The sequence below is a fragment of the Hylobates moloch genome, unplaced genomic scaffold (assembly GCF_009828535.3).
Source record: "Hylobates moloch isolate HMO894 unplaced genomic scaffold, HMol_V3 SCAFFOLD_19, whole genome shotgun sequence".
Taxonomy (NCBI): domain Eukaryota; kingdom Metazoa; phylum Chordata; class Mammalia; order Primates; family Hylobatidae; genus Hylobates; species Hylobates moloch.
In genome coordinates, this window is record NW_026652294.1 from 54809980 (window position 1) to 54837814 (window position 27835).

At 37.7% G+C, this 27835-nt stretch overlaps 1 protein-coding gene and 1 long non-coding RNA gene across 17 annotated transcripts in view; one reads left to right on the top strand and one right to left on the bottom strand.

The window, feature by feature from the left end:
- The window catches only part of ELAVL2 (ELAV like RNA binding protein 2), a 159350-nt gene that overhangs the window by 68244 nt on the left and 63271 nt on the right, over positions 1-27835 (top strand). For 8 of the 16 annotated variants that reach the window (XM_058431591.1, XM_032138478.2, XM_032138480.2 and 5 more), the window contains exons 2-3: positions 16746-16836; positions 19589-19832. In XM_058431591.1, coding sequence (XP_058287574.1) covers positions 16765-16836; positions 19589-19832 — 316 coding nt within the window. In that variant the 5' untranslated portion in view covers positions 16746-16764. The remainder of the gene's footprint in view (positions 1-16745; positions 16837-19588; positions 19833-27835) is intronic. The other 8 variants (XM_032138485.2, XM_032138486.2, XM_058431596.1 and 5 more) reach the window with 1 other exon arrangement.
- On the bottom strand, positions 1762-11960 carry LOC131381991 (uncharacterized). The gene is made up of 3 exons (XR_009211120.1): positions 11709-11960; positions 8061-8186; positions 1762-1969 (listed from the first exon to the last, which is right to left on the bottom strand). It is a non-coding gene; the product is annotated as an uncharacterized LOC131381991 (long non-coding RNA).

Here is a 27835-nt window from a genome sequence, read left to right on the forward strand (position 1 = left end):
GTGTACTTGTGGTCCCAGCTACTCAAGAGGCTGAGGTAGGAAGATCCCTTGAGCCCAGGAGGCTGCAGTAAGCTGTGATCACACCACTGTACTCCAGCCTGGGTGGTGACAATTAGACCCTGTCTTCAAAAAAAAAAAAAAAAAAGGAAAGAAAAAAGAGAAACTTTTCTTAAATATGCTATTCTGTATGTTTTGGTGGCTTAAATATTTGGTACTTGGAATGTAGTATATTGTAGAGTTCCTGATCTGTTTTGTGAAAAGATGACCTTTTGTGGGAAAGAAGAAAGCAAAGCCTGGAGTGTGTGTGTTTATGTGTATCTTTGACCATTAATTTGAATTTCTCAGGTTGCAGTGATAATGGCAGCTTGACCTTACCATAAATTAGAGATGTGTTTTTAGGAGAGCATGAAAGCAGAAAACAATTCTCAAGAAAGTTAGTGCCTTGAGAACAATACCCTACTTTGTATAGTGCCTGAAGTTTTTTATACGCCATTGTTTTATCTGTAATTTGTTATAACGTATTTCTTTTAATAACCCTGTTTGCTAGCAGAGTGAGAAAAATCTGTTCTTAATGATGCGGGAAGTTATGAACGTAAAAAACTTGCTGAGGGTCACAGAACCATTAAGAAATAGATTTAGGACCAGCAGTGATTGTCTTTGGACTTTATGTAGGCTTTTACCTTTATTCTAGTCTTTTTTTTCCGTATCCTTGTTAGTTTGTTAGCCTGGGACTTGGGAATGAGATAATTGCTTCTCTGAGGCCACTCCTAACCCTGACTGTTTTATGTGAAAGCTTAAATTTGCTCCAAATTTCCTGAATGCCACATAGTGTTGTGACTTGTCCTTTTTTGGCCTTAATTTACCTGGCCATGTCTTAACTCTCCTGAAGAGCTGAACTAAAATCTTCATTTTAATATAAATGGATGCCTTAGGTTCTGATGTTTTAGATATGGAAAATAGTGCCTATGTTTTGGGTGCTGCTGTATATTACACATGATCATTTGATTTGAGTTTAGACCAAATACTCTTAGTTCTGTAACCTTGGCCATTAATGAAGAATATAAGAATAATGTTGGTGTAAGCCAACATAGTTATGGATGTGAGCTAAGAGGTGTATTTAAGTTTTACCAAGGTCACAGGAAATTGACCACAAATTTCCTAAGAAAATAATTATAAAAAGACTCATAGGATTCAATATTACAAACTTTCAACAAATTGAAAATATGCTTAAAAAGCCATTTTCCAAGTTTATCAAATTGGAAATTTATCTTAGGAGTTAATAACAATTGAATGTCCAGGGGGAACCCTAAACACTTTTTAGTGTTTATATTTAAATAAATGTGAGAGCTTCACATTCTGTTTAGAAAATTCTCTATTGTGAGACTGCTTTCTTACTTTTGAATCTCATGCACTCTAGATTAGGAAACAAGTGTAAAATGATTATTATAATTTACTATTAATACCAATTGTTGATCTGTTCTCAGTTCAAAATGTTTTATAATACAGTCCTGGAAAAGAGAATCAACCTAAGTTATGTGTGAGGTTTTGTAGAATAGATGATACGCTCTGCAGATTTAAGAACTCATACTTCACCTTATAATAGAGATTGGACTTGGAAGTTCATGAAGTTTTTTTTGTTTGTTTATTTGTTTTTAAGGAACATTATCACCTCTTCTGGGAAAAAAAAAAGAAAAATAGCATTAACATAATACTCTGCAACCTTAAAGGTTTGCAGTTGATAAGGAATAATTTAATGTGCCCTATAAAACCCACAATTTTGGAATTGCTCCAGCTTTTTATTTTTAGCTGTGGCTTTTAGTTAATGAGAAGAGGTGAAAAGTATAGTTTCTCCTGGTCTTTGCTTGAAATCACAGAAACTTTCCACACTGTGAAAGTTCAGGGGATTCTGGGAGACCATCCTTATGAATTGGGTGGTGGTGTCTCCTCCTCTTTGTTCAGGCCTCTTTTTCTAGAGAATAGGAAAGAATGGTGAGTTGATTACCTTCAGATTTTAACCAAACTGTAATTGTTCTGATATTGTCAAATGCACCTAGGGACAGTGTTGCAGTATTTTGAAAACTTACACAGGAAACAAAATAGCAGCTTTGGAGGCACGGAAGAATGCATTAGTTTCTGAGTCTAAGGAAGCCAGAAGGAAGCCCGCCCACCCACTCTCTAGCTTTCATATTCCCTCAGCCACCTCCCAGATCTTCCATTGCTGTGCTATAAATAGCCAGTGTTTAGGCAGGGCTTTGCTTTCTTCCCTTGCCTTTAAAGACTTTCTGCAGGCCCTGGATTCGCCTTTGTTCCTCTGCCTGCCCACTTTGCCAGTGTGAAGCAGGTTTTCATGGGATTCTATTGGGGTAAACCAAAAGCAGCAGAAAAAGTGTGAAGTAAGACCTCTTATTTACCCTTCCGTTCCTTCCCCACTTACTTCCTGTTTTACCTCCAAAATACAGTTTGTGGTTTGTCATGAGACAGTTTTTAGAGCGTTAACCTGGAAATTTAATGTTAATTCAAGGGCTTCTGGTATAATGCCAGGTGATTTTTATCTTTTTTGTGTGCTGCCCTACTCCCTGCCTCATCCTGGGGATAAAGCACTTAATGGGCCCCTCCTCTTCTTTCTCATAGCAAAATATTTGATTAGGGTTGAATTAACTTTCTCAAACTCAGCCTCCAGAAGGGACAGGATATACCTAATTCTTTGTGGACAAGATGACTTTCTAATCCAAATCCATAGTAGTATAAACAGGCCAAAATGAGTTATTTAGAGTGCTTTGAATGTCTGTGGCAGTCATATTAGGATGTTTAGTGACACAGACTTGATGCTTTTTTGCCTCATTTTTTGTTATGCATATTTATTAGAATATTTTCACAGATGATTAGGTCTACAATTAAAGATCCTCAGTTTAGATGACCTTGGAAAACCACCTCCCTCCCCCAGTACTCTGACATTCTGAACCTCTCCATCATGGTAGAAAAGCGTATACTCTTTAGCACATTTGACGTTTAGGCTATGATATTCTTTTACTTAAAATCCAGCCCTTGCAGGGGCCGGAACATGAAGGCTGTATTGGGAGAACTGGAAAGAAGGCGCCCCATTTATAGGGCAACCTGCTGGCTAGTAGCTCTGGGAATGTGGACTCTTGCCAAACTTTATTTATTAAGCGAAGTCAGAAATATATTTTTATAAATGTGAAATTGTTACACTGGTGAAATTTTAAATGTTGAACACTACTGTTTTTGTTTGTTTGTTTTTTGTTTTGTTTTTGTTTTTTAAGGACATTGGAGAAACCACGTAACGTGTTTTCAGGCTAAATCTACCCTCTAGCAGCCAGTCCGAACTTTGGCCTGGAGGTTGGGAGAGTTACAGATCTGCTTGTTTTTGTCTATCCCTTGCCACTTTTCCTTTGTCCTTCTTTTCAGCCTCTCACATGATTTATTTAAGCAGAGTCCATTGTTGGCTTTTTATTTTTTGTTTTTACAAGCTGGCCCTCAGATTCTGCCATTTATTTGAATGCTTAATACTTTAAGTAGACTTTTGACTCCCATCCCCTCAATGTTTTCTTCCTGATGGTCATAGCCACTCTGGGGGGTCTTGTTCACCATGCCATTAGGCATGTGATGTACTTTGTATCAGGAAGAATGTTCAGAGTGGCCACCTGCTGTTTATGTTGGCCATGTTTATTAGAATAGGTCTTCGTTAATGTGTAGTCAACCTTGGTGGATAAAAAAGATTCACTTGTTTCCATTTTGGTGATTTTTAATGTAGGAGGCCAGCTGTCTTTACTCTTGGCAAATAAAAGTATGGGTCATTTTGCAGTTAGAGCAAGAAGTTACTTAAGAGAAATACTGCTGTCTTGGTAGCCAGCGATGCAGAGCAGTTGTTCTTTCTTAATCTGATGGCAGTGAAATTTGGTCTAATTACTGTTCCAATGCCGTGGAAGTTTTCTTCAGTTTTAATTTACCATTCTTGCTTCTACCTCATGATACCCCCACTTTTCCGCTTTTGCTCTTTAGAAATAGAGAATAAAAAATAGTGTCTTGATGACTCAACTCAATTCCAAGGCCTGCAGTCTCCAGATCTTTTTTGTGAATCCTGGGTTTTAGCCTGACAAAGGATGGATGTAAAAGCGTGCTTGGGTGGGGCAGAAAGGTATAGAAAGGGCATGTTTCTAAACCATCTATTTCCCTTATAGTGATTCTCAGCTAGAGACTGGCACTCAGAATCGTCAAGGAACTGTTTAAAATAGTCTAAGATAGAATGATAGAGTGGCGTTTGAGTAGATCTACACTCTTCACAGAAGAATTGAAAAATTTGTGTTCAGGATCATGGTTCCCTTTAGAAGAGTGGTTTAAGGATCTTTTTGTTCATACCCATCTCAGATTAAAGTAGTGGATGATAGTGAGAATTTCTTTTTAGCTCGATCTGAAAGAGATTGCAGTCCTAACTGCTCTAGACTATATTGCATGGTACTTAGTAGGTACTTCCTGAAAGTTTTATCAGCAGTAAAAGACTATTTACTGCTGAGCAATTTACATGTTAAATCTACTCTACTGAGAGTTCTTTTAAAGAAACTTGCACTTTACTTAGGATAAAGTTGTAACAGCAAATGGGTACCCGGAAACTCTCTGAGCAATTCTAAATCAGGAAATCTTCAGCCTTCCTTCTTTATAATGTAAAATTTTCTTAGTGAGGCAGAAGTCCACTTTAATGTTCAGTATCAGTGCTGTGCACAGTCTCCTATTGTTTAGCATTTTAAACATTGGGAAGCAAAGTGCCTCATTTCTTCTCAAATACGTGTCCACACTCAAGTATTGAAGTTAGAAATGACAGTTTCCATAGCAGCAGTGATTTTGCCGTCTTTGTTTTTTTTTTTTTTTGATAGCAAAATATTTAGCATAGGTCAGGTAGAGAAGTGATTATTTCTGGCTGTGGGTTCTTAACGGTTTCCTTGTGTGCGTTTGACTTCTTTGGACACCTTTTTAGGACACAGGTGTGTTTTGGAGAAGTTCTTTGAGGGGTGGAATGAGTGGGATTTTGTACGTCTTTGTTTTCCCAGCATCTGAGCACAGCGCTTGGTACATGCAGTAGATCAGGAATGTTGCTTTTCTAGCCTTGGGGAGTTTCTTTACTCCTCTTTTTGGTATTCTACACACCAGACCTTGGCTGTGTTGGGAAGAGAGTATAAACTTCAGGTTTCCTCTTGATTTTACACATTGGTGATGAGATTGGCTTATTTTAAACTGTGAGGTGGTGACAATGGAACACACCTGTCCCTGGTTCCTTCGTGAGGTTTATATTGTTTTAAAAAAAGGCTTGTAGCTAGAAATTTAAAAAATGCTGATTCCACTTGAAGTTTGAGCTTACAATATAGAATTAGTAGCTATAGGTGGAAAGAGATGTGTGTGTTAGTGGTAGGACTTGACAGCCTGCTTTCCCCTTTCTCCCCTTGACAGTCTACCTTCCTCTTTATAAACAACCTGAGATGACTTTGGCCAGCTCTTCTAGGTACACAGGGTTGCAATGGAAATTTTTCCCACTTGGCAGGGAACATAAAACCATATGGATAAGTAAGGGGGATGTTTTTTACTTGCCACCTTTATTCACAATTCATGGCATTCATTCTCTTCGTGGATCTGTCTTGATATTTTTTTTACTGGGGAGATAAAGGTAAGTCAGGCATACAGGAGCACACAGAGTTATCTGGTCCAACTGACTGGTTCACAGAAGGCTTCCTGGAGGTGTTGTCTGCTCTCTTCCAGTGCTGAGGATGTTTCCATGAGGCAGGAGAAGAAAGGTAGTGAGGCTGTTGCAGGTGGAGGAAACAGGTTGTGTGACAGTGGAAAGCACTGGGAATGGGAAGAACTACTGGGAGCTTGTTAGAGCTTGTGTATGTGATGGGGGTTGCTGGGCATGTGGATGAAGAGGTAGAAGCTGGGTCAAGTCAGCTGCCTCACTAGGGAGCTGAGATGTTACTTCATAGGCAACGTGGAGTGAGCAGAGCTTTAAAAGAGATGGTAGTGGAGTGCTGACTACTATTTTAGTTAGATCCCCATAGCCGTGGAATGGAGGAAGGATTGGAGAAAGGGGCAAGCCTGGAAGCAGAGAGATCAGCTAGGAAGCTCTAGATGGGATCTCAGCACTGATTTCAAATCCCAGTTTCTCACTTAATAGTTGTGTGAACTCTTGCAGTTTTGAAATTCTCATTTGTAAATTAAAGAGAATGTAATATAGCTTATAATGCATAAGATTTGTTTTGGAGACAGGGTCTTGCTTTGCCACCCAAGCTGGAGTGCAGTGATGTTAATCATGGCTCACTGCCACTTTGGCCGCCAGGGCTCAAGCAGTCCTCCCACCTCAGCCTCTGGAGTACCTGGAACTACAGGCACATGCCACCATGCCCAGCTAATTTTCATATTGTTTGTAGACATGGGGTTTCTCCATGTTGCCCAGGCTGGTCTCATACTGCTGGGCTCAAGTGATTCTCCCACCTCCAGCCTTCCAAAGTGTTGGGATTACAAGCATGAGTCACCTTGCCCGCCCCACAAGAGGATTAAATAAGATTTTGTTTGTAAAATGTCTAGCTTGAGACTTAGCATGGAAAGAGGAATCAATAATCGCTAGTTTCTTTCCCTTGCCATTTATTTTTACTTTTAGTTGTAGGATTCATTGGATTCTGCAGAAGGCAGGGAGATCATCTGAACTTCTTTACTGTAGCAAAAGATACTCAAATCCCACGGAAAGTTCCTTTTCTATTTTTCTTTTAATTAAATGTGATTTTAAAGCCACACTTTAAATTCAGGTCATTTTGAAAATCATGATAGGAAAAAGATAGGAGAGTGTATGATTTTGTATGAATGTACATACATGGATCATTTGCCTGATCCATTAATTGTGGAAACTTGATCCCATGTGACCTCGTAATGTACACATTATCAATCTAGATTCTAGGGTATAATCGTGGATTAGATTTCTACGCTCTTGTTTTCTCTGTATTGTAAATCTGAATATAAGTACAAGATGCCTGGATCATCTTTGGAGTTCTTAGCAAGGATAAGGAGGTAGCAATTTCTAATCTTATTAAAATTCCAAGAGCCTGAGCATAAGAAGACTCAAAGAGGATGGGAGATGTGTATTTTTGGGGGGAGTTGGGGAGGGGGTCACACTCTTTTAAAAGTAAGGTAAATTAAAGTAGACAAGGCTGTAATTCTAATGTGAAGTGCTTGGGCTGTTAGTACTCTGTATATTTAAACATAGTCTTTGGAGGTCTGGGGTTAAAAATTGCAGCATTGCAAGTAAAAATTTTTAACTTCCTTAGTCACCGTTTGTGACTGTGCTAAATGTAGTTTAACATAGCATCTGCTTCAGCAGTCCAGGACAGGAATTAACAGTCATGATTAGGAAAAGTCTGCATACTGTACTTTCTGTCCACAGTGTTTCCTTTCCATGTTAAAAGGCTCCCAGCACGACTCTGCAGCCTTGCTGTCCATTTAGATGGGCGGGGGGGGGGGGGGGGGTGGGGGGGTGGGGGGGCGGGGAACTGACAGGCTTAATCCAAAAGACAGATAAGCAAATTTTCTTTCTTTTTTTTTTTTTTTTTTTTTTTGAGATGGAGTCTCGCACTTTTGCCCAGGCTGGGGTGCAGTGGTGCAATCTCGGCTCACTGCAAGCTCCGCCTCCCGGGTTCACGCCATTCTCCTGCCTCAGCCTCCCGTGTAGCTGGGACTACAGGCGCCCGCCACCAAGTCCGGCTAATTTTTTGTATTTTTAGTAGAGATGGGGTTTCACCTTGTTAGCCAGGATGGTCTCGATCTCCTGACCTCGTGATCCGCCCGCCTCGGCCTCCCAAAGTGCAGGGATTACAAGTGTGAGCCACCGCACCAGGCCCAGATAAGCAAATTTTCTGTGCTCACATTTTGAGACATCATCTTTCGTCCAGCAATAATGATAATACCCTCTATTCACTTGGCACCTTAGAGTTTGTAAAGTGCTTTGACATTATCAGACAAAATATGTGTATGTAATTAAAGGTTTTAAAGAGAACAGACCCCTTTACCTGCTCTTTTCCTTCCTAGAGTGGAAATAATTCAAAGGCTAATGCTTTTGTGGTTTGAGTCTGAAGAATAATTTCCTGTTAAAATGTAGCCTGTAATTGCGTATGTGCTCCCTTCTCCTCTTCAGCCTGTTGGGGATAGATGTTTCTCATCAACACTTGGGAATGTGTGTGTATAATGTATATACAGGTTATACATATACATATATGCTCATACACTTACTTCATTTTTCATCTCTAACATGGGGGTACTTGCCCCACCTACTTTTTGAGATCCTTAAGCGTTTGTTTCCAATGTGCTTTACTTGAATGATACTAAGATAACTTGCAAAGCGGGAAGTCTGACAAAAGTAAGAGTAAGAGGAAGCACTTTGCTGCGTGAGATGGTGAGAGGTCATCAATCTAAGCATATTGACGCCTTTCTCTGTTAGGGGGTTATTCAAGATTGGATGTGTGTGCCTGCTGTGGATGTAAGTGGATAAGGTCTGAGGCTAAGAAGGGCCTTACCTGTTCTATAGTGTGTGTATAGCATTAACTTTTTTGAAAAACATTATTAACTCTTATATACATTCTTATGCAGCAGATTAACAAGACATTTCCTTGAGATACTACTCTCCCTTAGCAACCCTTTCCTCACTTTGGAATCACTGAATAAAAATAACACTTGCATTGAATGTAAATAAATTCTCCCCCTCCCCTGCTTTTTTTTCTTGAAATATAGTAAATAACCAGGAACTTAATTACCATAAAAAGTCACAGATGTACCTAGGTGTTTTTTGTTCTAGCTGGGATATCTGTTTTTAAAGAAAGCTGTCTTTGGGGGAGCAAGAGGCAGAGGTGGACCAAAGGAAATAAAGTTACTATCTTAGGGTGTGAATCTTGTTTTTTTGAGATGCCTCAAATTTCCATAGTAAATAAATCATAGTTATGTTTCTAAATCACAAGGATACATGTCTTGGGAATCTCAGGACGTTACACATCAACAGAAAAGAAAAACACATTTCATAGGTGAATACCAGTAATTGAGATGATCCACAGTTCAGAGCAGAAGGAAGCTGTCTGTATTGATCACGGTTTAGACTCCTTGTTTTGCTCTCCAGAATACATCAATGAATTATAAGATATTTATGTGCCCTGGGATGGCATCCCTTTATTTTCAGTTTCTCTGAAGTTCTATAGAAATATTTGTAGCCTCCTAACATTACTAAGGAAATAAATCTTGTTGACATTTTAGATGCCTTTTTTTTTTTTTGGTGTAAGCTGCTTGAGGTTAAACGGTGTAGCATTTGGTTTTCTATCTCTAAGTCCTGCTAAATAACAGTGAACAATAAAATGTTAACCTAACTGGCCAGGAGGAGTGTTGTGGCCTTTATAACATTTGTGAGTTAAAAAACATTATTTCTGTCCATAAACCTTCCTTGTCTTTTATATTCCCTTTAAGATTAGTCATTCTTTCTGCTTTGGAGTTTGTACATGACAGAGTATTTTAGTGTCTGTATCCAACAGAGGAGCTATGTTTCTAACCTACCTAATGAAAACACTCAACTACTGGGATTAATTTGAGGATTTCTAATCAGCCTTTCACAATTTGTACTACCCTGAGGGGGTTCCTGATAGCTGTGACTTTTGTAGAAGAATGTGAAGTTAATCCAATTTCTGTGTTGATTACTATGTTAACTGTCTTAATTTAGCAATTCAGATTAATCTGCCTATACCAAACAAAACCTCTGCCACAAAACTGAGGGAGTAGTTGATTTTATTCTTATTGTACTCATATCCCTTTTTGGATTCTACAGCCAAGTAATAGCATGGAAATTAATTAGGTCCACTGAGGTTGGATTGAAAGAATGGGGTTGGAATGATTCATCACCAGAAGGTAATGATTTAGTGTATTCCAGCCTATAACCAAGACTGAGTTAACCCATGGCTTAACCTTTACTATTGTAGAGGTATATAAATGACCCTGTTGAAAAATACAGATTTTAAAGTTTACTCCCATTTTACAAAATGTGACTTAATCTCATCTTCATCCACTTTGTTTTTAAACTTTTGGGGAGAGCTTTGAGATATTTTACTTTGAATTCTAAAAATTTTAAGGGGGCTCACATAGATTACAAATCAATTTTCTGACATACTATGTTTAGTAGTAGTTGCATGTTTTAAGCTACTGATTTGTGATTTTATATTTGCTCCTAAATGAATCAGTTGATTCTTTAAGAAGCTGGCAATGGATTCGTTTAGTAGCAAATATAAAGTGAATAGTGAATATCCAACCATAAAGTGAATAACTCTTGATTTAATATTTATAAACTCAAAATTTTTGTATGTTGAGTTGCCTATATATATATCTATATATAGATAAATATATATCCTTATTTTCTTTGGCTTTTAAAGCACAACTGCCCGTAAAATCTCTTCCTTTGCTTACTCATCTTGTGTTCTTAGTGTCCAGAGCATAGTAAATGTTTTGGTGGTTTGTAGGAATGTGAGCAGTTAGTATCTAAACCAGTTTCTTGACAATGGATTTAAACAGTGTACTGATGTAATTAAAATGTAGCACACTAATGATGTGTTTTATTCTGGGTATATCCAGAATCTGATGAGTTCTCCCCGACTTCACCCTGGTGGGAGTCACTGTCATCCTGCACCTGAATTGCTGCAGTTGCTTCTTGACTGGTCTGTTTCCAAACTCACTGAGTCTTCATGCACACCCACACACAATTTATTTTCACAGTAGCCACATGCTACTCCTTTGCTCAAAACCTTTTATAGTTTCCTTTTTTGTTACGGTGGCCTTCAAGGCCCTATGTGTTCCGGCCTCATTACCTCTTAGACTCATCTCCTCCTACTCTCCCTGTTATCTCCTTGTCATTCTGCACAGCAGACAAACTTTGCACTGGCAGGTCTCTGCCTAGAATCTTTTCTTCTAGATATCTCCATGGGGGCTGTCTTTATTTCCTCTTAGACCTATAACAAATTACTTTAAATTCACTGGCTTAAAACAATACAAGATTTATTATCTTAAAATTCCGAAGAACATCAGAAGTCCAAAGTGGTTCTCAGTGGGCTAAGATGAAAGTGTTGGCAGGGCTGCACTTCCTTCCAGAGTCTTTATGGGAGATTGTTTGCTTGCCTTTTGCAGCTCCTAGAGGCTGCCTATATTCCTTGGCTGGTGGCCCCATTTAAAGCCAGCAGTGTCCTTTCTATTTCTTCTTATGCTTCATCACTCTGACAGTCTCACCTTCCTCTTTCACTTATAAGGAACCTTGTAATTACATTAGGCCCACCTCAGTAACCAAGGATAATCTCCCTTTCTCAAGTTGAGCTGATTAGCAGCTTTAATTCTACAATCTTAATTCCGCCTTGTCATGTAACATAACATATTCACACTTCTGAGAGTAGGATGTAGACATTGAGGGGAAGGGGATTTTTCTTCCTATCACAGCAGCCAGCCCATATCTCCTTCAAACCTTGGTTCAAAGCTCACCTTTTCATTGAGGCCTGCTTGTTTAATGCTGGAAACTACCCATCTTCATCTCCACATTTTCAACCCACCTTCTTCTTCTCTATATGTATTCCAAAGCACTCTTATTTATTGCTAATATACTGTTTTCTTCTATATGTTCATACTTGTATATGTTCTGCACATACCATCCACAGCAAATCAGCACTCCAAGATGCTTCTTCATTGCTGTACCTCAGGACTGTCCTGAATTCGTGGAAGCTGCATGGAGATGTTCGTTGAATGGATGAATGAACAAAACATGAAACTTAAGCAGATCTTTTTCGCCAGATCTTTACTTTCCCATTGCTCAAACTGGATACCTGTAATGGACTTAGACTGAAGAGAAGGACTTGGGACCCTAAACTCATTATCTTACCTCTCTAACCTCAAAGCTTTTAAACCTGCCAGCTCTCAAACTACAAAACCTCAGAAAGACTGGCATGAAGGAGACTGCGTACTTTGTCTGTAGAAGTCATAAAGGGCCAAGAGACAGAAAAATTTTAGTGTTTGCTGCCAAAGAACATTCTCCTTATGACGCGTGCAGCTGTTCAGTGCATTGTCGCTGCAAGTTGTTGGGCCCTTGTTAGCCCCAAGGCCAAAAATGTGGGTTTGAGGAATTCGTAGAGCTAGTGAGACAGCTAACATGGTATGTGGGTGGGCTGGAGAATTGACAGGGATTCTGGATTGAAGAAATCCTTTGACATTTAAAGCTACAAACCTTTATTTTAGGAACCACAAAGCAAAGAGAGTTAAAGAAAACAAACTAATGGCTTGTTCTTGTAACTAACTGCCATTGTTAGCCTTGTGATTTTAGCACTTGGTTGACTATTCTCTTGCTTAATTAAGTGAAGCCAGAAACATATCCTGAAAATACCACTTAGTGATTTGAATGGGAAAGATAAAGCATTTGCTATAGGAATGGTGTGTCTCAGGCAGATGATCCCTTTGACTGCCCACCCAGCTGTCATCTATAAGCTCATATTACTTATTTCACCAATTTTGGAGTGCTTTTGTCCCTGCTGCAAGTTCCCCGAAGGATGGTGTGGTAAAGGTTGTGCTGCCTTTTTTTTTTTTTTTTTTTTTTTTTTTTTTTTTGTAGGTTTGGCTCTAAAACTTTAGAGACAAATGTCTTCTGTTCGTGTGTAACTTGGCATTTAGGGAGAGGTTTGATGTGGTCAGAAGGAAGGCTTTTGCACTGGGCTGATTCTGTCCCGGTGTGCTGTGTTTGAATAGTCAGGGTATTCAAACCTTCTAGTTGCAAGTAAGTGTAGAGACCAAGTTCACTGTATTCAGGCTGGACCTTTCCAGCCTGAGAGATACGCTTGTCTTTGCCGCTAGCCATGATTCTTTTAAGAGACGTTATCGTTTCTATTTGCCTAAACTTTTCTATTTAGTATCAAGATCACTTGTGATCCACGACTTAATCATGATGTGCTTCTAAATGCCTTTTTCAAGATCTGTTTAATTTTCCTGCATTTACTTTTGATTTTGCCATTTTCCTGAAGTTGGACCCAAATTTCACATGCCCGTATCCATAACCCTGCTGGCCAGAGGCTTGGATTTGTCTTGTCTTCCAGCGTTTTGTAGTTAGTGTGATAGATTGTTGAAATAAAAGTACACAACTGTTCACAAAGGTACATGGTTTCCTTTGTTTTACCATATAATAGGAATTTAGATTTCAGTGGGTGAGGGTGGCTGATGGAGTGCGTCAAAACTTGAAAATATGCTTTCATAATTACTTCTGGTTTGAAATACTTGGTAGGATAGAAAAACAAGTTAGAGCCACTCATGATTATTTGTGTTTCTAATTTATAGTTTAAATGTATTTGTAAAAAGTAAAAAAAAAAAAAAAAAAGTTACCAAGTTTGTACACATTTAGGGAGGGGATTTGCTCTTTCAGTCTCCAATTTTTAAGAAACTGTTCTTGCCCTTTCCTTTTTAAATGCTTAGTTTGTACAAACCCCTGAAATGGAGGTGGAGTGGGTTTGGATGGAGCCTTGAATAAGGGAGATGGGACTGCATAAACAAAGCTAGAAGAGTGAAGGTACCAGACTGTTTGAGGGACAAGGAGTAGTTCAGATCTTAAGGTGCTTGAATAAGTGGGCTGATAAAAGTAGTTATACAGGATCTCTGTTGATACCTAGTAGTTTACACTTCATTTGATAGGCAGCAGGGAGCTGTGGGAAGGTTTAGAAAGTCTTCCTGGGAACAGTGTTAGGGTAGATTAGGATGAGGAGAGAGGGACCTTTTGGAGGCTTTAATTTGCTGGTCCTGAAGAAGATGAGAGCCCAGGTCAGGGTGGTGACCATGGCAATGGAGTGGCTGGAGCAACAGGACCAGCCTCACCAGGGGTCATTGTATTGGCCCTTTCAGCAGCCCTGCTATGACTTTAACCCACAGAAGTCTGGTCCCTAAATCAGGTGGTTTCTAGGCTATGGAACCTTTTTCCCTCCTCGCAACATTATACTGAGTGAACTTAATAAAAATTCTCAGAATATAGTTAAGATATATTTATTTATTTATTTTGGAGACAGAGTCTCTCGCTGTCACTCAGGATGGAGTGAAGTGGTGTGATCTCGGCTCACTGCAACCTCCGCCTCCCGGGTTCAAGCCATTCTCCTGCCTCAGCGTCCTGAGTGCCCAGCTAATATTTTGTATTTTTAGTAGAGGTGGGGTTTCATCATGTTGCCCAGGCTGGTCTTGAACTTCTGACCTCAGGTGGTCCACCCACCTCAGCCTCCCAAAGTGCTGGGATTACAGACGTGAGCCACCGAGTCCAGCCTATTTAAGATGCTTTTGATTAACTACCTGGTTTGGTGGCTGTCTGCAAGAGGTTTGAAAATAGTGAAGAAGCTGATTACCATAGTTTGCAGAATTTTTTAATTGTAAGATTATAAAATATAGACTGCTTTTCTCTCATGTGATCAGGAAACTATCGGATCAGTTTGACTTCTCAAATTCTTAACTCTTCCCAGATATGAGATATAAAGCATTTATTTTCTAAATTCCACTATCGTGAAAACAGTATATGTTAAAATTCATGGAGGATCATTTAAATAAAAAGTTTGAAAGTCTTTATGGCTTTTTGGAAGTACCTGTGTGTACAAAAGTAGAGACAATCTTCTATTTCCCAATAAAACCTACGCTTTCACCAAAGTAACAACCATTTTACCTTGGAGCCCAGTGACAGTTTAGAATATTCTAGATTCATCTATGCTAAAGTGCCTTTTCATAAATTATTCCTTGGATAATAGGAGGAAAAGCAGTCTGAATTGGCACAAGTGATGTCTAAATTAAGAGGAGAATATATATTGAAACATTATTTTTTTAAGCCTTAAAATTAATGGCTCTGTTTCACTGGAATATGGCCTTTTTTTCTTTCCGAAGAGTTTCAGAGCCAATGGAATCTATAAATAGTGCACAGCCCAGTTGTCTGTGGTAGATTGAGTAGAGCAGAATTGCCTGTCCTTAAGTGAAGGGGAAGTAGCTTTACATTTTTAGTAACTGAATTGTTGGCCAGCATAAAGGTAAGGGCCATGTGAGCAACTTATTTATAACTTCCCATAAAGGTATGTGTCTGCCTCAAGCGGAGAGACTGTCTGGGGTGCTTGAAATGTAAAAGTGCAGTAGAATCATTTTCCATACACAGCCTTTCTATCTAGTTGGTGCAGTAAAGTGATTGTTCACCTCCCTGAGGCTTTCAGAAAGAGGGGTGTCAATAGATGAGCTCATTAGTGTCCACCTCCCATGAAATAGAAGGGACTGAGGCAGTTAAATTAAAATCTGTTTTATGTAGTGAGGAATGTTTAGATTGAACTCCTGAGGGTATTCAGGACATACATTTATGCCTGCTTTACCCTGCTGGGTGTGGTCCTGCTCATGTATTCTAACTACAGTTGGGTTCTTATAAAAAATCTTTCATGGGTATAAAGCACTTTTTCACAAGTTCAGTTAAACCATAAGTAGTTTTTTGAAAAATAAAGAACATAGGGTCAGACCAAATTCTCTTGTTACAGTGGGAGAACGGAAGAAGAGTAAAATATTTTCATGGCATCCTGTAAAAAAGTATGTCAACCCCTTTTGGTAGATGCCAGAAAGTGGAATCCATTGTTACTGGTGGCATTGCTAATATCAAGAGTAAATCACTTACAGTCAGGATTGCCTCTCAGGATAAAATTTTTATAATTATCAATAAGTAGAAGACAGTTCTGGACCTCTTCTGTTATTCAGTGTCTATTTTTAGAAACTAAGTTTTCTGATTATGTTGACCATTTGAAGCATCTGCATATATGGCAAAAAAAGTAAACTTCGGCTTTTGTGCCAGTATCATGGCTCTGTTTGGTAATTGGGCAAGTTGCAATAAGTGGTAAATGGCCCATTAACTATATTGGAGGCCTCATAGCAGCACTAATTTCAAATTGTGCTGGGTTTATAATTTACATATTAAAAAATGTTCACTTGATTTCATTCAGGGACAAAGCTGACATCCTATGCGAGCATTACTCCAAACAATCCTATTTATCGGTCCAATTATTTCAATTGAAAGATGCTGGTTTACTGCCTCTTAGTATATGTGAACAATTCTCAGTGAAACTATTAGAAACCGTTTGACTGTAGTGGCAAAATAACCTCACAGGGTTTCGATTCACTTTTAATTTTAAGTCCCAAGATTAAGGATCATTTAAAGTATAATGTAACAGTGTGGGCAAATATAGCTTCTCTTAATGTCCTTCTGATATTTTGGGGAAAGAGTGCTTTTATGCAAAGCAATCACTTAGGAATTACATGATGACTTTTTCCCACTATAAAATTTCATTCACATTTCCTCCCTTCTCCCACATCCTTAAGAGATAAGACAGCCTGCAGTATTTTGCTTTATTTTACTTTATTTTTTAAATTTTTGAGGTGTGGTTTACATTAGTTCTTTAGAATAGATGCCAAGATAACTAGTTAATACTGTTTTAAAATCAGGCTCTTAATTAAAAATGCTTATATTTGTGCAAGAAAACTACATGTTGAAATGAATTTGGAAAGATTAGATTGGAATTGCCTCAATTTCAATTAAGCCACACTGCATGGACGTGCTGGGAATATCAATACAATCACTGTAAATTTTGTACAAACTGATTTGTTGCATTATCTTGCTCATCTAACATACGGTACTTTTTGTGTCCATATTGCAGACGGCAACTCCAAACTAACATGGCAGTCAGACTGTGTGATGTGGCTTCTCTGCTTAGAAGTGGTTCGTGGGCAGCAGAGCCTTGGACCGGGGTCTGTGGGATTTTTCTTAAATTCTGTAGGCTACTTTTTTTTAGCATGTTGGAGGAGTGCTGAGGCCATACCAAACACTTGAATCTTTCATTTGGCATACTAATTATTCTTACATTTAACCTATTGTGGTATGGCCATCATTAGGACTTAAAGCACATTGCAATTTTAACTGTAGTGGTATATGTAGCATCAGAACCATGCTCTCGTATGTAATTTTTTTACAATCTAAATTAGGATTTAGTGCAGACTCAAAAGAGTGACAAGCTTTTTTAAAAAAATAAAGTTTTGGTATGGTCTGAATACTAAGTTACCGTAATTCTATACATTCTGTTTACTATGTATTTTTTTGGTTACTAAATTTTGAAGTTATTTACAATTCTTTATGCTCCAAAAAAAAAAGTTGAAATTGTAAATCTGGCTGAAAATTATTTGCCCAGTAACTGTTGAAAGAGTTTGCATTCTGTGAACAGTTGTGTTGAGCCTATCAATGGAATATGCATTATTTGTAAAATATAGCACATTAGTATCATTTTATTCTGAGCAGATGGTCCTATAGCAGAGAGATGCTGTAATTTTCAGCGCACACAGCCTACTGCAGCTGTTCACTTGAATGTTGGCTTAGGAGCTCATTCTTGCCACCTGAACATGGAAATAAATGTGCAATTAAGTGAGGAGTGTTTGTTGTCCTTTCTAAATCTTGCTAATTTCAGTCAATGAACACTTTGTATTTCAAATGCTATCCCAATGAGCTTTAGTCCGAATATCCCATTCGGGTCTCTCGTAGTTTCTGCACCTATCCAAACTTTTCAGTAGTGATTTAAGTGTCTTTGGCCACTTTAATCTTGTAGCTCATTGTTTCCATAACTGCTGGTCAAGGATTAACCCCAGAAGAATTTTTGCTGTGAAAAGAGTGACCCACAGCTAATATTCTACAAACCAGAACAGTTACGTTTAATTAGGAAATCTGAAACTTCCCTTTTCAAATTCAAATAGATTTGCTAATTATAATAAAACCCATATCTTGAATTATTTAAGATTTTAAAATACAGATTTCCAAAGGTGTATTTTCCTTCATCCCTTTAAGTATTCCCTGAGAAAACTTAGCTTTCGTAGAGAAACAGCTTGCAGCTTGTAGAATAAATTCCCACTTCTTTGACAAGGAAATGAAGTCACGGAGGGGTTACAGGTTGTTGGATATTTCAAAAGCTATTCTGGATTTTGCCTCATGTTTTTTTTTATCATGGCAGCACTGATTCTTATCCAGTCTGACCAGTCTCAGTATGTCCAACACTGCCTTCTTTTGTAAACATCTCCTGGCAGTAGAGATTTCTTCCTATATGTTTATCTGCTAATGGGCCCTTTTATTTTTCTTAGGCAATATGTGTTTTAAAAGACAGTTTTTTCTCTTTCCTTGTAACCCTCTTTCCCTTTACTTTGCTTTTTTTCTTTGCCTCAAGTTCTTTGCCTTTTCTATGTTAAAGCTTCCCTAAAACTAGCATCCCGTCAATTCAGAATTGTCAGTTTTGAGAAGTAGTTCTTTGTGGAGGTGAGAGATGTATGCAATATGAAGGATAATCCTTTCAGTGATGCTTTGAGTTTTCGATTCCACCACAGTCTTGGCTGTCCAAAGTTAGGTAGTTACTGGAAAATGCTTTTGGAAAATTTGGGGCTGTGGTTTGTGACTCTTTTGCATAGGATTGGTTTTAGGAAACTAGATTTAATACTGCTTAATAAGTGATGTTTAGAGTAGCCTGAACAGTTTGAGGCCATTTTCCCCAGTTCTGTTCTTTATCTGGTGTTTGGAGTTTATAGATACCCTGTTACTTGCATTTTCAACAGGCTTATGTGCTCAAACGAGAATTCCTTGGGCTGGTCTGTTTGCAAAAGTTGATATATTTACCTTGTTGTTTTCATTGACTGGATAGGTTTTCTTTTTTCTCATTAAAAAGCAGAGTCAAGGAGAAACACCATATCGAAGTGTTTGGGGATTTTATTTTGATGCTGTAAATCAGTCGCCTTGTTGGTAATTTTTAGCTGCCAAGGTTGACAAGAGTGTCCTATTAGATTCTACCAGTTAGACCAAGTATTCATAGCTCATTCCCAAGTTACCTTACAGTTCCTTTCCACTCCCTAAAATATGGCATCTATTTTTTTCTTACCAATTGTAGAGAGATGATATTGTCCATCAAAAACATTTTCAATATGTAACCAAAACAGTACATGTTGACAAATTTATATTTTTAAAAGTACTCTTGCTCTTTGATTTTTAAGTTAATGGATATCTGTCAGTTTTAGAATATTGAACCTCTTAGGCTAACTGAAAATCTCTTCAGAGTTAGGTAGGTCATTTTTTTGTTCATTTTTGTAGCATGTTAAGCACTTTTATTTTCTAGTATGATTTTTAGTTAGGGTTCAATTCTGTGCCCTTTGCTACTTAATTTTCTCATCTGTGGACACTGCAGGTGAGTAAGGATATGTGAATAGACCCAGAATGTGATTCTAGAAAATGTTTAAGATTTAAATTGTGCTTATATGCATGTATGGAATATGTATGTGAAAATATAGTTGTAACCTTAAGATGAATAGGTTAATATGAAGTAAAAATTAGTGTAGGTGTTACACTTTGTTGAAGCATTGTTGTAATTTCAGTAGAACGACTTGTGTTTAGTGACAGGTGTTTAAATTCTTGGATGGGGTCTCTAATAGGTTATGAAATATGAATTCTGACACTTCTTATTTTCTCTGTTTTTAGCAGGTAATTGCTGCCATGGAAACACAACTGTCTAATGGGCCAACTTGCAATAACACAGCCAATGGTCCAACCACCATAAACAACAACTGCTCGTCACCAGTTGACTCTGGGAACACAGAAGACAGCAAGACCAACTTAATAGTCAACTACCTTCCTCAGAACATGACACAGGAGGAACTAAAGAGTCTCTTTGGGAGCATTGGTGAAATAGAGTCCTGTAAGCTTGTAAGAGACAAAATAACAGGTAAGCAGTTTTATGTAGATGACTCATATTTTAGGGATCGTGTCTCAAGATATGAGAAAATAATAAGATTACTGCTTGTAAATAATTCACTGCTGCAATTTTACATATCTAGATTTTCTCTCTGTTATTACATCAGCAATATGAAACTTAGTTTAAAATTTTCTTTTTAAAGCATAAACTATTTTGGGGACAGTATATATTTTAACTGGACTTTAATGTACTCTGATCTGGACAGGATCTTTGGGAAATCTTCTAAAAGTATGTTTATCTGGGATAGCCAGTGTCATGTTAACTTCTATCTTTTAGTATCCTGAGTGTATTTAAGTTAGCATTTCAACAGTGAGATACAATATGTGTTTGGGAGAGGGGAAAAAATCTTAAAATGTCTTTTCCTTATGTTAGTATAATCCTTTTGCTTATATATGATAAAATAAATGGTAGTGTTCACATTGTCAGCGTATGAACATTTTCACTGATACAATACCAAGTGTAATGAGATCTTACGTTCTGTTCCTTAACGTGGTATATGATTGTCCTTCTGATAAAGATAAGGCCTTAATTATAGTACATTTTGAATATTAGTTAGTTGAAAATCTCCTTAGTATTTTTTAAGATCTGACTAAATTTTTAGAGTAAGCCAAAACCTAATTTAAGGAGCACGTTCTTGGGATAGAAGGGTTAATGCTTCCTGCAGGAGTTGTTTTCAAACACTAAAAATGTATGAAATTAGACATATATGTGAAGTTAAACACTAAAAATATATGAAGGTAGACAGACTCTGGATTTTTCTTGTTAATTAAATTTGATTGATGGTGTATACCAAATTGCTTTACAAAGCTTATAACCAAAAATATAAAATGGAATATTTGAAATGAGTAAAAGATACTTAAAGGCAGTGTGAAGAATGAGACCAGGAGTCTCAACTCTCACCTAGTCATGTGACGTTGGACAAGTCAGCTCTAGACTTCTGGTTTCCCTTGGCAAAATGAGGTAAAAGGCAGAGAAAAAGGGGGTCACACTGGGCCATTTCTAAGTTCGCTTTTGACTTTTTCATACGTGGGACTTTGAGCTATTCTGTTAATCGTTAGGGCTCATTCTCTCCAAGCTCTACAAGTGAGTTCTAGAGCCAGCCCCTGGGCTTGGCCTCATAATCATATTTCCTCAAGCTACAGATTGAGGTTCACAGAGAGAACCTACTGAAATCAAGTTTAAAAACTTAAGTGCAAACGGATTGTCATTGATCCATATCAAACGGCCATTATATTTTAATTATGTTGCTTAAATGTTCACTATGATATTAGGAAGGTGGTTCTTAAGTTTCTGAACACTGATAATCAGATGGATGAGATTTTTCAATTTCTTTTCCAAAATGAGTGTGATAAGTATATGTGAAATTTATAGTTTTTAATAAGCTGAAAAAGGTGAAGAACAAAAGGCTGCTGTTATGTCTCTGTCCTGATGTTGAATTTTATCTTTTGTTTTTAAAGTAAAACAACATCCCTTACATGTGGATTTTGCAACCTTGTTAATATAAAAGATAAAAATATGATAAATGACTTGAGGGCTATGACACAAATGCATTTTCTGATTGCTTTTCAGATGCAATTTCTGATTGCTTAGTAGATCAATTTCTGATTTCTTAGTAGAGCTTCCCTTACCATTAAAAAGAAAGATGCATGAACAGAGCACAAAAGTCATGTTTTGTTATGAAACTGTTACGAAATGATACATTTTATCATTTTATAAGATGAAAATATTAAACAAATCATACATCTTTCATATTAGGCATTTGCCACAGGAGACATCTTACAGATTCTCACGTCTCACCTCTAGTCAATCTTGAATTAATCTTATTCTTCTGTAAATCTTTAGAGCTGTTATGTGGCAAAATGGGATAAATTTGAGTTCTTTATCTTCACCTCCTTTGCCTCTCTAGCTTTAGTGTGGTAGACGGTGGTGATAGAAGCACAACACATGGGTATTCTTTAATACATGGCTAGATACTAAAAAACTGTGTAAATATTTCTCGTCCATTTCCTTCACCTCTGACCCCTGCCTATTGTCTTTTCAGTGGCTCGAGGGGAAGGATGTAATGGAGATTTCCACTGTGGTAAAATTTCTATTAAAAATATTTGGTAAGCAAGTAGAGTCCCCGAGAAATTCCACAATGGTCACAAATATTGAAAGATGTTTCTAAAGATGTAAGACGTTTCTATGTGTGTGTATACGTTATATATATAAAATAATACTATATATGATGTATACACATATATTTGTACACTATTATATATAGTATATATTTTTATATAGTTAACACATAATTGAACAAATTTGTGGAGTACAGTGAGATGTTTTGATGCTATATACATTGTGTAATGATCAAGCAGGGTATTTAGCATTTCCAAATCTCAAACATTCATAATTTCTTTGAGAGTGTTCAAAATCCTCTTTTCTAGCTATTTTGAAGTATACCATGCAGTATTGCTAACCATAATCACCCTTCTGTGGAATAGCACACCAGAACTTATTTCTTCTAACAGTGACCCTGTACTCATTAACCATCTAGCCCCCTCCTTCCTTCTTCCTCTCTTCTCCACCCTCTAGTACCCACTATTGTGCTCTCTCCTCCAATGAGATCAGCATTTTTCGATTCCACCTATGAGATCATGTGGTATTTGGCTGTCTCACCTCACTTAACATAGTGTCCTCTAACTTCATGTACGTTTCTGGAAATGACAGAATTTCATTCTTTTTTGTGGCTGAATAGTATTTCATTGTGTATATATAGCATATTTATTCATTTATTGGTTGATGGACATTTGGGTTGTCCATATTTTGGCTATTGTAAACATTGCTGCAATAAATATGGATATGCATGCATCCCTTTTGACAAACTGATTTCATTTCTTTTGGGTTAACATGCAGTAGTGGGGTTGCTGGATCATATGGTAGTTCTGTTTTTAATTTTTTTGAGGCACTTTCATACGATTTTTCATAGTGTATTTGGTGTATTAATTTGCTTCCCACAATAGTGTATAAGATTGAAAGATGTTTTTCAGCCTTCATTTCGTGAGATACTAGTAATTATTTCTTAAAATAAGTATTATATTGACAAGTTTAGGAAGTGCTGCACTCTGTAGTTCTTCATTTAAGATCCATACTCGATAATCACTGTATTAAGAACTATGAAAAATCCAGCAGTAAAGAAAACCTGTTTGATTTATAGTTCCCCAGCCTTATTTGATCATAGAATCTATTTGGGGACTGTGGGAAGGGTGAGTATCTCTCCCTGACAGTAGATTCCACTGAACGTGGTGCTATAAAAGCTTTTGAAATGATTTGTTGTTAACTGGTTATCAGACCAGTTTAACCTGTTCACATCAATAACATATGAGCATGATTCCTAAAAGAAACATATATGGTAATAAATTCAAAAGTGGAGTAGGTAAATCTGAACACTAGGCACCTCAACTTCTGGAAATCTTGTTTTGATTTGGACCACTGACATCTTATTTGTAATATGGGTTATAATGGCTTTTAGAAGGATCTCACTCGTTCAGCTTAAGCATGAACTGCTTTAGGTTTTTTTTTTCTGAGTTTCTTACTAAATATTTATATTGAGTAAAATAGTCTAGAAAATGGTAGTATCTAAATGTGGGTTCTGAGTGGTTGTACTTTGAAAAGTAGACATACTTCTTAAGAGGTAGTATTAATGTATCTCTAGCAAGGTTTTGAAAGAATTTGTGGAGCTTTGGACCCTGCCCTGTGGTGTGTAGCATTACCCATCTTCTGCAGTTTCTCAGTACGTATTTTAGGGACAGACCAGAGTTCTTTGGTCCTTCTCTAATTATCCAGCTTATTCTACCTCCTGGGAAGCAGTTGGGACCCATTTCTGTATTCTGATTTTATAGGAGCCTGAGCGTTAATTGGGTTACAGGAAAGCTCTGGAGTCACTCTGCAGGAAGATTTGAAATCTTTCCTTTTCCCTTTTCTTAAATCTTTCTTAATACTGAATTAGGAAACTATCTCTGAGGAACAAAAACATCTAGTTAGGAAAGTGTGTGCCTCTTAAGTCCTTGAAGAGAGTGTATAATTTTTAGACTGTGTCAGTGTTAGCAAATTAATGTCACTATTTTGATCGAGTGAGGATTAGGGAAGTACATTAAGAAATGTCTTCAGTAGCAAATACAATAATCTTCTCTAGACTAAGTTCTATTTGTTATGTTGTTTGTCAGGTCCGTCTCTTTGGGCTTCTGCCCAGCTGTATGCTTCAGCCTGTTTCCTGTCTATAGGCATTCATCATGAGAAGCTTCTGCTGCTTGTACAGCTTAGCTGACTTTAGTCCATCCCTTTGTGTTCTTAAATGCACTTTGGAGTCCTTGACACCTGCTGATGCTGCATTCTAGATGAACGAAATGGATTTTATGATGCAAGGAATGAGTAATAAAGTGTTACAGTCAGAAAAGCCCTAGAGGTGACCTTAACCAAGCTTCTCCCTTCTTTGCCCCAAACATCATAGGTGATGAGAGGCCCAGGTTTGTGAAATGACTAGTTCAAGGCCACAGAGCTTTTTAAGCGGTAGAGTAGGGACCAGAATTCTGATTATCTTATGCTTTACCTGGATGTTTCCTCTTTGCCTCTTGTTGGAGGCAAGAGCTCACTCTTTAAAGATTAAGCACATGGCCAACTGATGAATTTATAGAGAGATGTGTAATTTTTACAGAGTTATCCAGAGGGCATCTTCTGGTGAGTGTGTCTTCTCTGGAAGGGGAATGGAAGGTTTTTGACAGTAAGGACTGACGAATACACCAAATGAATAAGAACATCTGTGCTTCTCTAGAAACATTATAATCAATGGTTGTGAACTTGATATTCTAGCCCAGTGGTACCCAAATTTGGCTGTACATCCTCACCTACTCACCTTAAGGGAGTTTTGGAATCTGTTGTCAGAGAGCTTCCCAGGTGATCTTGAAGCCCAAAAAAGTTTTGGGAATCAGACTGTGTCTCATGAAGTACGGTCACTAGGATTCCTGCATTGGAATCACTTGTAATGAGTGCCAGAAATGTATGGTCCTGGGCCCTGTCCAGGCCTACTGAATCAGAATCTGTAGTGGGGACCTGGAATGTACTAGTTAGCTAGGAGTTATCCATGTCTTGAACATTTCGCAGGGAGATTGAACCAGGGATTTCCAGGTTTACCTGAATTCTAGATTTAGGGCATTATGGAAGAGGTGTTAACAATTGCAGTACTTAATTCCTTGGAAAGTTTAAGTTTACAGTGCTGTCTCCTCCTCAGCATTGGTCTCTGAGTTAATTCCTAGGGTTCAGAACCAGAGATGTTGAGTTTATGTCACTAGGCTGTGTCTTTACTGATCTGATATGTTGCTGAAAGCACGCGCGCGAGCGTGTGTGTGTGTGTGTGTGTGTGTGTGTGTGTGTAAGTGTAATTAGGTTTTTGAAACTCCAGGGTAGACTGTTCTTTCACTGTCATTTTTCCTTTCTTCTAAAAGAATGGCTAGAGGAGTAGTTAGTGGAAGACCTCAGGTAATGAGTATTTCACCCTTACTCTGAGTTGTTTGAGGTAGGTCTTGTACTGACTTCATCAGCTGCTAACTAGAAGCTTTGACAAAAGGGGAAAAAAACAAAAACCCAAATATAAATTCCAGGGTGCCCACAGAGGTGTTGATTACCTCTGAATAGGTAGTGCCTTGCATGATAAGGCTCCTACCATGCCCCAGCACCCCTTAGGGCTAGTATCTTAAAATCTTTTTTATTCATATATGAGTGTTCTTAGCTAGGTTTATCTTGTGTCTCTGCTTGCTGAGAATTTCAAAGCTAGTTTTGATCCTTCTTTATTCTGTCAAAATAATGTGATTTCCAAACTATTTTAATGGCATAGGATTCTCTTCTTTTTAAACAAATACAATCTTAGCTCCTCAGGATTGAAACATGTAAGTGGTATTTTATTAGACTAATGGGAACCTTCAAATTTAATAGCACTTATTTCCTATGAGTCAATCACAGTGAACACAAAGCTGTTTTGATGAACATTAATTTGAAAATGTGATTTTCGTATGTCAGTTACAGTTGTACAGTGAGCATGTGAAATGTCCATAGTATCAAGAGATCAAGAATTCTAATTCTTGCAGACCAGTAGTTGGAAACAGCAGGGTGGTTGGGTGGGTGGTAACTTAATAAACACCTCACTTTGCAAACTCTGTATGCTATTTAATTAGAAAGATGGCAGAAAGGTTGTGTGTGTTCTTAGGTCTGTAGGAAAGGAGATGACTGCACAGGGGTAAATGCTTTGGTCCCCAGTGCGTTAACTGTGGAATACAGTAGATTTGAATCTATTTTTAGATTTTAGTGACCAAGTTTGTATAAAATGAAATTTGTGTCAAGTTTGTGGAACCTCTATTTTTGGAACATCTCTCATAGGTAAAAGGTAATGGAGAAACTTTATTTGCATCTTCACTGATGTATCTTTAAACTTAATTATTTTTTCATTATATCTTGTTTCTTTGCCAAAGGTCATGCAGTCATTTAAAAAGTTTGGTGTTATCACTATAGAAGCTTCATATAAAATTTTGGAGAAAGACTTTAACACTTATTCTTCTAGGTTCACTTTTTACTTGAACCTGGGTATTTTTATAGAACAATTCTCAGTGTCAGCCTTGATTAGTTTAGTTGAAAGATTACAGGATGATGAAACTAGAAATTTGTAACATTTTAAGAAATCAAATACAGTACAGTTCTTTATCATTGTTAGGAAAAACAACTTCTGTCCTGTTTTGTTTAGTACCTGGGGACTTGGAAATTAATTGGAGAAATGGCACACAATTTTTGTTCATATTTTGTGTTTGGGAGTTGACAGAAAAGTATCATAAAACTCAAGTGGTCAGGGTTGGGGGGGGCTTATATACCATTTTAACAAAGGAAAGGTTTGGACTTTGCAGAATAGGAAATTGTGGGGAAGTGTTCAGAAAATAGTAGGGGGAAGTAATGACAGATGAGGGCACTTTTAACAAGGTTGGTTTATACAGAACTGTATGCATAAACAATCTGATGTCGACTGTCTCGAGTAATGAGTCACTTACCTCTGAACTGGTACAGGACAGAGAGACATCTTCCCATGGGAAATTTATACTCTGCTTTTAGGGAGAAGGGGAGGGCAGAGAACTCTTCTTGCATCTGTTGATTTCTCATTTTCCTCAGCCTAAAATAATACTTAATGCCAGCCAGGCTCAGTGATTCACGCCTGTATTCTCAGCACTTTGGAAGGCCAATGCAGGCGAATCACCGGAGGTCAGGAGTTCAAGACCAACCATGGCCAACGTGGTGAAACCCTGATTGTACTGAAAATACAAAAATTAGCTGGGTGTGGTGGTGCTGCACGCCTGTAGTCCCAGCTACTCACAAGGCTGAGGTGGGAGAATTGCTTGAACCCAGGAGGCAGAGGTTGCAGTGAGCTGAGATTGTGCCACCACACTTGCATTTCAGCCTGTGCGACAGAGCAAGACTTCGTTTCACAAAAACAAACAACAACAACAACAAAAACTTAATGCCAAAGTGGAATATTTTGGGGTGGCAAATCTGGACCTTTTCACCATTCAGTAAGTTAATTCCCAGTTAACAGCTCTTCATAAATCAAAGAGCTGCTTCTTTAGATAACCTGTGGTAATGAAGCCTTTAATGGCTAGTTGCTAGGAAGAAGAAACATCTATTTGAGGATACAAAAAAGTATGAAACAGTATTCCTCTCTAGTAATTCATTAATCATCCAGATTTGTTTCTCTGATTTCCTGATATTGATATTTGTGTTACTTGGTATTTTGTTCCATTAGAATAAAATGTAAAAAAAGATATGTGTCACTCCCATGAGACAGTTATACAGTTTTCCAACAGCTTTCTTAGAATGTTTACTGGGAAAATAAAGTTGAACCTATGGTGTAAATGAGGTTTAGGAGTTTTGATTTTGTGCTTTCCTAGCCCTTATCAGAGGAA